The 14,038-nt window shown below is 42.2% G+C and overlaps 1 protein-coding gene across 6 annotated transcripts in view; it reads right to left on the reverse strand.

Moving 5' to 3' along the window:
- Positions 1-14,038, reverse strand: part of POLD2 (DNA polymerase delta small subunit) — a 68,838-nt gene that overhangs the window by 18,482 nt on the left and 36,318 nt on the right. For all 6 annotated transcript variants that reach the window (XM_087392415.1, XM_087392414.1, XM_087392413.1 and 3 more), the window contains one exon: positions 10,932-11,058. In XM_087392415.1, coding sequence (XP_087248541.1) covers positions 10,932-11,058 — 127 coding nt within the window. The remainder of the gene's footprint in view (positions 1-10,931; positions 11,059-14,038) is intronic.

Here is a 14,038-nt window from a genome sequence, read left to right on the forward strand (position 1 = left end):
GGCTGAGGAGAGCAAGGAGAAGAGGGCAACGGCTGAGGAGAGCAAGGAGGAAAGGAGAGCAAGGAGAGGTTGGAGAGGAGAGCAAGGAGGAGAGGAGAGTAGAGGAGAGGGCAAGGGCTGAGGAGAGCAAGGAGGATATGCTAGAGAGGAGAGCAAGGAGGAGGGGCAGCGGGGTGAGAGGGGGGTTGTAGGATAAGAGGAGAGGTTGGAGAGGGACAGCAAAAACTGCCCTACCTGCCGATGGGGTTCTAACTTCTTACTCGGTGGTTGAGGCGGGTGTGTGTGTGTGTGTGTGTGTGTGTGTGTGTGTGTGTGTGTGCTTGTACTTTTGCTTCTATAGCTGAGCATTGGTGTCTACTTACATTGCTGCTCTATATACGTTTCCTTGTATGAATTCCCCCCTTTAAAAAAACAAAAAAATGGCCTGTCTAGAACGCCATTTCTGGTTTCAAAAACGGCGAACTGTTTCCGGTGCCCGAAAACGCCGTTTCTGGACACTATGATTCTAACATCAGATCTTCCAGCTCGATCTTTGTATAAAGCGTAATGAAATCATAGGCTTGAAGGAGAAAGGAGACTCTTTTTCTTGAATGCTTCAAGAGGAATTAAAAAATTTTACAATAGAAATCACTCCTACGAAGTCATTTAAAATCCAACTTGATTGTGAAGGAACATCTGCCTCCTTTAGTAAGTCCCTCCAAAGTTCATCGACACTAGGCAACATGGCTTTGAAGCAATAGCTTAGCAATTTAGAGACATCTGTCAAAGTAGTCCTACAAGCAACTGCAATAAATCTTGGCTTTTTTGGAACTTTGTGAACCTTCCAAGCAGCACAAAGAAAAGGGATACTTGGATTGCAAACAAGCCCTGAAAACTTACAAAAACGCTCGTGTTTTTTAGATCTCCTGGCATTACTTATAGTATAACAAAAGAAGGGAAGGTTGTTCTCTCGGAGCCCTTCATCAATCCATTCCCATTCCCGGGGATCACACTACAAGTACTTTATGGGAACACCCCATAAAGCCACAATCTCCACGCTCCCAGACGTTGGTGAGGGTCTAAGTATCACTCTGAGTTGAGCCATGCTCAACCAATCCAAAAATACTGACCAGTTGAAATGGAATCTCTAATAAAATATCATCGGTCAATCTGGATAGCCTGCCACCACAAGGACATCAAAGACCAGGGTATCTTCATCTGCACCACAAACAGCAATAAAGGACGAATGCATGCTCCCGTAAAAGCACCCATCCAAATGGAACACAAAGTAGACATGTCATTTGTTTCCATCCAATCCACTTCAGTGGCTGCATCAATCTGCTGAATTCTGCCTGCACTCCCTCTAAGATGGCTTACTATTGAGCCTTGCAGTTCTGTAGAAGCTTTTGAAAGCTTTCCACGATCCCACTGTGGAGGCAGGACCCCTCTCCCACTTGGACCACTGTAAATAGTGAGAGGCATCAAGTGGTTTGCCATGATCATCAAGTATGATGTCGCTCCACATGACAGGCTGCCCTTCTATCTCTTCACAAGAGGAAGGGGGAACTCTCTTCACAAGAGGAAGGGGGAACTTCGAAGGCAGTTTCTGAAGAAAAATGGAAACTGACAGTAAAACAGCGATAAAGCAGAATTGAATACCCTATTTGACGATTTATGCGCAGCAAAGAGGTAGAAATAGATAACTCAAATCTGCAGCAATAGGGCATGAAAATTCAGCAAGGATAGGCTGGAAATAGGGCGATGGACAGCAAGGGAAACAGGCTGTAAAAGAAGGCACAATATGGCAGCAGGAAAGTATGGTGACCAGCAGGAGGATATGGCAACCAGAAAGAAGAAGGCGAGCAGCAAGAGGATATGGCAGCAGTAGGGTATGGCGAGTACCAGCAAGGCAGCAGTGTGGCAGCAATTTAGCACTCCGGTAACGAGTTTTTGGGAAAGAGATATGAGCGCTTGGTTTTATATAGATCCCCGAAAGAAGAAAGCACAAAAAGCTAGGAGTAGCTTTCCAAAAGTGTGCTATAAAAAGACTCTTCCAAAAATAAAAGTGTAGAAGCACAAAAGCTAAAGTTAGAAGCAAAAAGCACAAAGCTAAACTTGCTTTTTAGCAAGAAGCTTTTTTTTTGAAGTAATTTAATAATTTAATAATTTTACTTTGATTTTAAACCACTCTGCCCCTACACTCTAATTAATTAAATCAATTGACTTTGCACAATCACTCCTTTGACCATAACTAGACCTAGACTACTCAGATTTGATCCAAACTGAAACCGTCCTTTAGATGTTGAAGAGCTCTTTGATCTAACACTCAAGGCTTGGGTTTTGAAGGTCATTTCCACCTCATGAGAGCCTATGTGACCACGATCTGCCCTTTAAAAACTAAGCATCACAATTCCTAGCACACCCAAGCTCACCCACTGAAGGTGCTAGAAATGCCAGGTATGGAGAACCCTTGTGGATGTACGAAGCATCATCATTCTCGTAAGGCATTATGAGAAATTATGTGGTGGTGATCCGATAAAGAAATCATGCACTAGCCTCCGACATCCTGTCACTAGATGTGACTATTTGGATACTGAAGATCTAACACCATACTAGAGATGGTAAAAGAAATGAGGCATACTAAAGATGACTGGTCACACTGAAAGTGACATGGTCATGCTGAAGGTGACATGGACACATTGAAGGTGCCGATAGATAATGGTCACACTGAAGGTGACGGACACACCGAAGGTGCCACAAGCTATATTGAAGATAGCATGCATGGTGATTAGCCATGAAAAGACAGTACTCTTTTAATGTGCACATGATAGCAGTAAATGTATGTCCAGCCAGAATGTGGAGTCCTGCAAATGGAACTAGTATAAAAGAATGCACACATGTGTGTAGTAACATGAGATCTCAACAAATGAAATAAAAGTGTGGCCAAAAGTAAAGAACCGTGGTGTAACTTTCCCTCCATCGCCAAAACAGTTGTCCTGAACTGGCAACAACTAAGGAGGGGTACTCAATTGTAAAGCTTCCTCATACAAGTGGTGAGATGAGGATAATTAGCAAGATACTATCGATCCACCCACTTTGCATTAGTAGTGGGGTAATGCAAGAACTTGAGCAGATATTTGTGTGCATAGCGTCCCCCTCACATACGCTTATCTTGGTAATAAAGAACTTGCTCTGGGATGACAATTTCGTCTTCATCTTCACCCTCTGGTTGAGGTTCATCAGGTAGAGTAGTTGGTAGAGATCCCTCATAATGCTTGAGCAAACTAATATGGAAAGCGCTATGAATCTTCCAATGTGAGGGCAAGATGTGATCTTCTGTGAAATTTGGAACGGCCCATAAAACCGCAAGGCGAGCTTGACATAGATGACTTTGTTGCCAACACGAGACTTAAGCCTTGCTTTGTTGAATCGGCGAAGCACCCATTCACCTTTCTTGAAGTCAACATCCCTCCGTCGCCGATTTGGTGACTTCCTCTATCGTTCTTGAGCTTGAAGAATATGGCCGCACACATAATCATAAGTAGACTTCTGATCCTCGATGAATTGATCGGCTTCTAGAACTTTGTCCTTGGTGTGCAAGATAGGTAGTGGTAACGGCTTGCCATTAACAACTTTGGCAGGAGCTTTACCTGTGGAAGAGTGAATGGTATTATTGTATGCAAACTCTACCATAGGTAGATACTTTTCCCATGGTTGTGGATGATTATGGACATAACACCTCAATAATTCCAGCAAGACTTTCTTGGCTGCCTCGCTTAGTCCATCTGTGATACGAAGATGAGAATTCCAGCTTGGTACCCAGATAATCAAATACAACCTTCCAAAAGTTGCTGCTGAATTCGTCACGATCAAAGACAATTGATTTGGGAATGCCATGATGAGGAAAAATATATTTGATGAAAAGTGTAGCAGCCTCAATTGCCTTCAGAGTTTCCTTGCAAGGAATAAAGTGAACCTGCTTACTAAATCTATCGACCACCACTGTCATGATCATTTCATGTCCCTGAGGAGATTTGGAAAAACCTGTGACGAAGTCCATAGCGATGTCTCCGTCCCATGGTGCCTTAGATACAAGCAAAGGCTGAAGTAGTCCTTGAAGTTTCTGTCTATCATACTTGGCTTTTTGGCAAATTAAGCAAGAAGTAACATGCCAATAGACATCTTTGCACCTTTGAGGCCAATGAAAATACCTCTTAAGCTGTCCCAGTGTTGGAGATAAGCCTCTACGACCAGCAAAAGCAGGGTTATGACATTCCTCAATTATCTTTGGCCCCAAATCTCTTGTCACATAGATGCGGTTCCGATTCCATAGATACCCATCGCTGAGGTAATAATCTTTGTGACCTCCCCCTTGAGTCAATTCAGTCCATATGCTGAAAATTCAGGATCATCATTATATTGCTCCTTCATGGCTCAAAGTTTGTCGTGAGGAGCGGTTGTGATTGCATAGACTTGTGGATTGCGAGATAGCCCATCAGCAACCACATTGTATTTGCCTGGAGTATGCTGAATTTTGAAACTGAAAGCGGTTAAGAAATTTTCCCATCGCATATGTTTTCCCTGCACTATGGGTTGTGTGAGGAAATACCGGACTTTGATGATCAATTCGAATCAAGAAGTCGACTCCAAGGAGATACTGCTTCCAAACTTTTAAAGCATGTATGACTGAAAGCAGCTCCTTCTCGTACACATCATACCTCAATTCTGCATCAAGGAGTCTCTGGCTCTCATAAGCAAGAGCATGTCTGTCTTGTAGAAGATTGGCTCCGATGCAAGCACCACTAGCATCAGTATCACTCCACGTGAAGACCGTACCCTTCTTTGACAAGTCATGCAATGGCGACGCTTTATAAGCAAAGTGGTGAATGAACCTCTTGTAATAAGAACACAATCCAAGAAAAGACCACACCTCATGTACCGACTTCAAGTTAGGCCATTCTTGGATTACCTTTACTTTATCGAGATCCATCTTAATCTCTCCTTCAAAAATTAATGTGCCGTAGAAACCTGATCTCAGAGAGAAGGAACTCACTCTTTTAGCACTGATGTACAATTGATGTTCTCTCAAAAGGCTCAATACAATTCTCAAATGTCCCCGATGCTCCCTCTCATCCAAACTGAAAACCAAGATATCAAAGAATGTGCTAACAAATGCCCTATGTTTCTGGGAAATCCGGCTCATCATTTGACCGAAGATGGATGGGACATTACTCAATCCAAAGGGGACTACCAAGTACTCGTAGAGACACTGGGCTGTTCAAAATGTTGTCTTGTGGACATCTTGGAGAGCAATTTGTACCTGATGATAACCGCTTTTAAGATCGATACTGCTGAAAATTTTTGCCCCCCTCCGGCTATCCAAAATCTCATCTATCCTTGGAATGGAGAAGGGGTTGTTGATGGTCATCTTGTTTAGAGTCCTATAGTCAACACACATTCTCCAAGAACCATGTTTCTTAAGAGATAGAAGCATTGGAGAGCAAAACGTTGAGTTATTGGGCATAATCAAACCATGATCTAAGAGTTCCTGAACTTGCCTCTAGATTTCTTCCTATTGCGTTTTTCTCACCGTATAGGGTGGTCTATTTGGTGGAGAGCTACCCGGAATTAAGTCTATAGTGAGATCTTCATGTCTTTCCAGGGTGAAGACTTTGGTAAATCCTAAAGAAAGTTGTCCTTGAATTCTTCTAAAAATTATCTCCATTCGGAAATTAAACTATCTTCATTCCCAAGCTTATCCAATTCACGCACAAAAATCAAATAGGAGTAAACAAAGTTCTTGAATACCTTTTGGGCTTGTATGTGGTTGACCATAGGAATTAATCCACTTGATACTCCAGCAAGAATAGCGATCTCGCGATCACTATGTTGAATAGTTCTTCCTGAAATCAAAGCTGGGTTGCATCTTGTAGTGCGAAGGCTGCCCCAAAATCACGTCCACATTTGCTATGTGGAATCTAGATGATCAACATAACTCTACATATGAATCCTCAACTTGCTTCCTACATGTGTGAGCATGTTTATTGGAGCGTCCTTGAAAGCGGCAGAAGCCCTTGTTCCACCTTCGGAGTTTGGAGCAATGGCCAAGAAGGAAGCAATCTCTAGTGAGATAATGTTATGCGTAGAACTTGGGTCAAATAGAAACAGAGCTGGTTTGTCACCAACATGACCCCAAGCTTTTAGAAGTTGATGTTGCGGCCCATTTTTGTCTTTCAAGTCTTCTATAACCGCTTTAACTTTCGCCATCCCTTTATCGATTGTGGTCTGATTAGGCCTTTGTTCTTTTCCTTTCTTGAAAGGGCAGTCCAAGAACTTATGAGCGCCATCACACCTATGCACAATCCTTCCTTCCTATACTTGGCGATAGTCTCACAGTCCAACTGTTTCTTGCCAAATGACTCAGTTGAACCTTCTTGGGATTCCTGTGAATGAATCCTTCAAGCCTTCAACACTGCTGCCTCCATATTTTCTTCCTGGACTCGCACCGATCTCTTCATATGCCAAATCTATTACCATCTTTTTTCTTTTCTTCAATCCTTTTGGCTAAGGGTATAATCTCTTTCAGTGTCTTTGGATTGAAACATTTGATTTTGCCGCATAGAGCTCCGTGCAGACCACCCAGATACTTGCGAGTTTGTTCTTCTTCTCAATTCTTTGTACCTTCACCAACAACGTCCAAAACCAATCAGTATAATCTTGAACGGACTCGCCGGCTTTTTGAGAGAATTCATCCCAATCAAGTAGGATCTATGTGTTAAAATCTAGCGATAGAAACTGTTCCTTTAGCTGCTTCTTGAATTCAGCCCATGTTCGTGCGGTTGTTCCTTGGACCTCTTGGGTTTGATGCCCCAAGGCGACAGATCCACTAAGTAACATGGAAACGAAATTCAATTTTGCCCTCTACGTGGTCTCCTCACAAGCAAAATAGGTGTCAAGACTCTGAATCCATCCGAGTAACGTTTCAACTTTGGAGTCACCATTGTACTTTGTCATCTATACATGCTTCTCCCCAAGTTTGATCTTCTTCTTTGGCTGACCTTGATGTTCCTCTTCGTCCGTATCGACATCTTGATGCGTACCATCTTGCTCTTCATCTTCATAATCTAGTAGCATATTTTCAACCCCTATGAGTCAAGGCGCCCTGCTTATGTACATTCTTTTGGGCAAGTTTCCTTGGTTCCTGCTTGTGTCCTTGACCTTTGCTCGTCGCAAAATCTTACAAGGTCTTGGTCATAGCTGAAAACTTTCTTTGAAGGTCAGCTTCCATGTCCACCTTGAACGAGATAAGTAATTGATGAATTTCTTGAATCATGTCGCCCTTTGCTTTTTCCTACGTCGTTGGAGGGTCATCTTGCCTCGTGGCCCTCCACTTCATGGCCACGGTCTTTTGGGCTGCCAGGGCTACTTTTTGAGCTGAACCAGTTTACTTTCTCCTAGTATTCTCCATGGTGGAGCATACCGCACACCGAACACCCTAGACAAGCCAAAACTCAATCCCAAGCAATATCAAGCTCTTCAATTGGAATGGACAATCGTGCTCTGATACCTGTCAAAATCGTGCTTATGTGGAAGCGCGAATTCCAATTGAATAACTTAATAAATTCGATTTCCACAATTTCAAATAAAACACCAATCATCCATGGATCCATGAGCTTAGAGAACAAGAAGAGAAATAAAGAGTACACCGATAGCTGATTGGGTGTGAATAAGGTGCACCCCCAACTGGGTAAACCTAGTTGTATTTCTAGTATTGATGCTTAGTTCAATCAAAAACTTTGATACAGATCTTTGGACGAAACCCTTGTTGACTCTAGGCCACTAGACTACAAGACTAATCTCATATACAAGAATATCTCTGATTTTCCCAAGTAAGTTAGCCCTGGCAGCTCTTGGTAGAATCCAAGAGAAGTAGGCCACGATCGAAGCTTTAATTCTTCGCCTATACCTTGAAACAAAGACACAGCACAAATTTACCCGTTAGGATTAGTCTAAACACACAGAATCCATTAGAAAAAAACGTTCAACTACTTATAGACAAAGATCAAGCCAGTTAGAGATCTAAATAGAGAGCATACTACTCAAATTTGGACACTTTCAAAGGGAAGTTTCTGAAGAAAAACGAAAACTGAGGGTAGAACAGCGATAAAGCAGAATTGAATACCCTATTTGATGATTTACACGCAGCAAAGAGGTAGAAATAGGGCACTCAAATCTGCAGCAATAGGGCAGGAAAATTCAGCAAGGATGGGCTGCGATGGACAGCAAGGGAAACAGGCTGGAAAAGAAGGCAGCAAGAAAGTATGGCGACCAGCAAGAAGAGGGCGAGCAACAGGGGGATATGGCAACCAGCAAGAAGAGGGCGAGCGAGCAACAAGGGGATATGGCAACCAGCAAGAAGGGGGCCAGCAGCAGGAGGATATGGCAGCAAGAGGGTATGGCAAGTAGCAGGAGGGCAACAGCAGGGCAGCAATTCAACGCTTCGGGAAAGAAATATGGGCACCTAGTTTTATAGAGATCCTGGAAGGAAGAAAGCACAAAAAGCTAGGAGTAGCTTTCCAAAAAGCATGCTATAAACAGACTCTTCCAAAAAAAAAAGTGTAAAAGCACAAAAGCTAAAGTTATAAGCAAAAAGCAAAAAGCTAGACTTACTTTTTAGCAAAAAGTTTTCTTTTTTAAGTAATTTAATTATTTAATCATTTGTATTTTGTTTTAAACCACTCTACCCCTACACTCTAATTAATTAAATCAATTGACTTTGCACAATCGCTCCTTTGACTATAACTAGACCTAGACTACTCGGATTCGATCCGAATTGAAACCATCCTTTAGATCTTGAAGAGCTCTTTGATCTGACACTCAAGGCTTTGGTTTTGAAGGCCACTTCCACCTCATGAGAACCTATGTGACCTTGATCTACCCTTATAAAACTAAGCATCACAATTCATAGCACACCCAAGCTCACCCCCAAGGCCACTAAAGATGCTAGAAATGCCAGGTATGGAAAACCCTTGTGGATGTGCGAGGCATCTTCATTCTCGTACGGCATGATGAGAAATTATGTGGTGGTGATACGGTAAAGAAATCATGCACTAGCCTCCAACATCATGTCACCGGATGTGACTATCTAGATACTGAAGATCCAACACCATACTGGAGATGGTAAAAGAAATGAGTCATACTGAAGATGACTGGTCACACTACAATTGGCATGGTCACGCTAAAGGTGACATGAATACATTAGAGGTGCCAATAGATAATGGTCACATTGAAGGTGACGTGGACACACTGAAGGTGCCAATAGATAATGGTCCCACTAAAGGTGCCAATAGATAATGGTCACACTAAAGGGAATATGGACACACTGAAGGTGCCACAAGATATACTGAAGATAGCATGCAACGTGATCAGCCATGAAAAGATAGTACTCTAAACTGTAGATAAGCATGTGCACATGGTAGCAGAAGATGTATGCTTGGCCGGAATGTGAAGTCCTACAAATGGAACTCGTATAAAAGAATGCACAAGTGTGAGTAGTAACATGAGATCTCAATAAATGAAATACAAATGTGGCCAAAGAAAAGAACGATCGTGTAACATCTGCTCTCTAATCTAGCAGTGTCTACTCATGCGCCCTTGCTGCAGCAAGGCGCTCCTGAATCAAAGCATCTATATGTCTCTTCTGCTCTTCCCTCTGCAAGGCTGTGGATGTAGCAAATTGAACCTTCTTGCTTGAGGATTAAACCCACTACTTCAACATTCCCTATATACACCGATGATAAACCTTATCACCACCACTTCATCTGACATCAACAAAGGGGCTCATTGTGGGATATACATATACATAGTATTGCTCTTTAAAAATCCTAGTGTGCATGACATAGCAACATCATAGGTAAGAGAATGAAGAGACCATGTCACATGCATGAATTTCAGTTGGAGATCATTCCAACCCTACCAAGCCCACATGACTAATGTTTTGACAAACCCCAACCTACTAGAGACCACGTAAAGAGGTTCCTAGACGTGTTGTGACGTGGGGCAAAGAATTTTCATCGCCTAGCCATCCGTTTAGCTACCTTGCACAAAAGGTATACCACTCATTGAGCAAATATTAGGAAAATATGGCTACTCTCATGCTTCCAAAATCTTATTTCCTTTCAAACTTGCATAACACATCTGGTACATTAATTATGCACTTGCACTAAAAGGATTGAGTTGCTATGGTCAAAGTTTTTTGCCCCAATTAACTAAGATGGACGGCTTTAAAATAGCTTTTCCAAATTTTGACTCGTCACTGATAAGCAAGTTAGTTTTTCTTTTACCTAAGGAATACCCAGGTACATCAACTCAAGTAGAAATCATGGTCAAAACTGTAATCAAATTCTTAAATACTATCTGCTTCTTTGCATCATACTTGAACACTGTTCATTGTATAATTAAAAATAATGCAACATCCTCAGCAAGTTATCTTTCTTTGAAACTTGAGGGATACCCACATCAAATGTACTCAAGCAAAAATTATGGTCAAACCTTGGGGGTGCCGGATTAATTAAAAGTTTTATTCGCCCACTTAGACCCTGCTGACAAACTTAAGATGACTCCAAAGGTGAAGAACTAATTGTGAGACCATGCAACACAATGTCAAAGACGAACAAGCAAGGAAGTCACCATTTTTCTCGGATGGGTTATCACAATTTCATACTTTGAACATATAAGATATTCTTCATATTCCATGAATAAATCCAAATATAAGATATACTTCAACAAGGGCTTCATATTCCATGTTGAAGTTTATATAAGATATACTTCAACAACGGCTTCATATTCCATGACTAAATCCACATTCATCCCCAATGTTCAAGGCTATTAGACTATTGAAAGGAAGCTTTGACCCCTAATACACCCAAAAAAAAAAAAAAAATCCTACTCACCAGTTACATAAGATTCAGGAGAGACTTTTTCTCCAACTAGTTTGACTCGTCCACTTTCATCCTCAAGAATGAGGTAATCATTGGGATGCATGAAGTTGAGGGGGGACACCAATGGAACGTGCGACCGCTACACAATGAAGAAAACATCATGGAAACACAATGAATCATAACCATATAAGCAAGGCAAAAAATTATGCCATCAATGAACGTGTGCACATAAAAGAGTCATCTAAAGCCAATTGTGGATGCATTTGGGTTGTAGGTTAGGAAAATGTTAGTAAAATTGCACTCAATTGCTCTCAACCTCATGCATCATACATATAGGCTCACGGAAGCAAAAGGATGTACAAGAGTGAAGCAAGAAGTGAAAGCCGTCACATCAACTAGAATAATGAAAATGAAAGTACAAAGTACTATAAAAGAGAATCCTAGGACCTAGTGTCCTGGTGGTACCACTAGTACTAGGTGTCATAAGACACTAAAAGTACTAGGTGACCTAAGTGCCAATAACTAAAGCTACATGGCAGAAACGTCTCAAAATGCCTGGTATTTTTTGGTCATGGTGACACATGTTCATCCAAAAGGATATAGCCACCTATGAATGTACAAGGTATGCCAGATCATGTAACAAAGGGAACCAAGTGTAAAGCCTGTCGAAAGACTTCAAACTTGGGACGAGGAAGTGCCTTTGTAAACATATATGCTATGTTGTCCTCTATGGGAAGGTAGGACAACTCCATGTCTCCTGCTGACAACCGCTCTCGAGCATAATGATAGTGAATTTCAATGTGCTTGGTATGCGAATGAAACACTGGATTACGCGCAATGGCCAAAGCACTCTGGCTATCTGTGTAGACCATAGTGGAGGATGTCTGGCGAATACCAAGATTTGTAAGTAACTGTCAAAGCCAGACACTATACTGTAGCGGTGAAGGCTGCCCTGTACTCAACCTCACAGCTGGATGTGGCAACTTTTGATTGCTTCTTGCTCAGCCAAGAGATACATGAACTACCAAGCAAAAAACAATTGCCGATATGTGACACTCTGGTGTCGAAACAACCTACCCAATCACTATCCATGTAAGCATGCATGGTAAGTGAACCCTGATCACCATAGAAGAGGGCTAAATCCTGAGTGCCTCTGAGATATCTGAAGACTCTCCACTATCTGCCAATTCTGTGAACTGGGCATGTACATGAACTTCCTGAGCTGGGATACTGCATACTGTAAGTCAGGTCTGGTGTGGCATAAGTAACTGAGACATCCAACGGCCTGCTCGTAAAGAGTGATATCACATGGTGGGCTCCCATCATGAGCTGAAATTTTGAATCCAGGGTCCAATGAAGTAGAGATTGACTTGCAATCCTCAAACTGAAAACGATCAAGGAGCTGTCCGATATACTTGGACTATGACATCATAATACCCCCCCTCAACATGAGCAAGCTGAATGCCCAAATAATAGTGCAACTATCCCATGTCTAACATTTCAAAAGCTTGCTGCAAATCAGCCTTGAAAGCTGCAATATGCTGAGTATCAAGGCCCGTGATCAGCATGTCATCCACATATAAAATCAGCACTAAGAAATCAGATCCACTCCCACGGACATAAAGAGTGGGCTCTGTGGGGCTATTCTGAAAACCAAGGGACAATAAGTGTGCATGAATTTTAGCATACCATGCCCGGGGTGCCTGCTTCAAAGCATAAAGGGCTTTTCTCAACCGACATACCTTGTTTTCAAAGTCAACAACCTCAAAGCTAGGAGGTTGTGTCACATAAACTTCTTCCTGCACATCCCCATGAAGAAAGGCAGTCTTGATATCAATCACCAACACTCCATCACTGGCTATACATCCACACAACCTCACCCTCCCCCCTTGCTTCCTCTAAACCTGCGCTGGTGCACTTGCCAATCGTAGTAATCCCGAAAGTGGGAGCAAAGGTCTCCTCAAAGTCAATGCCTTGTTGTTAGGCATACCCTTTTGCAACAAGACGGGCTTTGTGTCCGGGCTTTGTGTCGATCTATGCTGCCATCAGATTTCCTTTTTAATTTATAGACCCACCGGGTACCAATGGCATGCTTGCCGAGAGGAAGATCTACTAATTCCCATGTGTCATTTTTGGCAATAGATTGTAGCTCAGCTCTTATTGCATCCATCCACTCTTTGCTATCAAAAGCATCTTTATGGCACAAAGGCTCTTCATTGCAAGCTATAGCAAGGAGCGCAAACTCAAGGAGGCTCTGTCTATTCCCTGATCTTGTCCAAGCAACAAGAGGTTGATCTTGTTTGCTGTCCCTCAATGTGTCAAGAAGCCATCTGGGAACTTGCCTCAGCTGTCTTTTGACAACTCTTTCTTCAATCACTGCATCATGAATAGTGGGATCATTTTGTGCTGGAAGAGGAACCTGCAAATCAGCATGGGGTGCTGGCTGATCATTGCTTGTTGGAGGGCTTGCAGGAGGCTCATGTTACTAGTCAAAGTTCCCCTCTAAGGGAAGCAGAGGTAACCAACAGTCAAAGGCATCAAACATGTCAACTTCTGACTTAGCTTTGCAATCCACAAGAGGAGAAGCCGAATGTTCAGCAAAGATTACATCTCTACTGAAAATAATCTTCCCAATATTTGGTTGGTATAACCGATACCCTCTGCTCTCCTGGCTGTAACCAATAAATATCTATTTGATTGCCTTATCATCAAGCTTATGTCTCAACGGAGATGGTACATGGACATATGCAAAAGACCCAAAAACTCTCATGTGTGAAAGTGAAGGCTTCCTGCCTTTCCATGCTTCATAAGATGTAACAGTCCTCAATGCCCTTGTAGGTGATCTATTCAGCACATAGTTGGCACACATCACTGCATCAATATCACAATGCTACAATGTGATGTCACCAAGTAACACTCTTTCTCCAATAAAGTACTCTCTGACATCAATGTATTTTGTCTTCGAGTGAAATACTAGATTCTTGGCCAATGCTTGAGCCGATTGATTATCACAGTATATTGTTGTTGCCTTTGACTCATCAAAGTAATCTATTTCTGACTATAGTCTTCTGAGCCATACAGCCTCACATGCACCTGTAGTGAGTGCTCTATATTCTACT

This window comes from Dipteris shenzhenensis, chromosome 21 (assembly GCF_047967505.1).
Source record: "Dipteris shenzhenensis isolate YYH24624 ecotype China chromosome 21, Dip_SZ_1.0, whole genome shotgun sequence".
In the NCBI taxonomy this organism is placed as follows: domain Eukaryota; kingdom Viridiplantae; phylum Streptophyta; class Polypodiopsida; order Gleicheniales; family Dipteridaceae; genus Dipteris; species Dipteris shenzhenensis.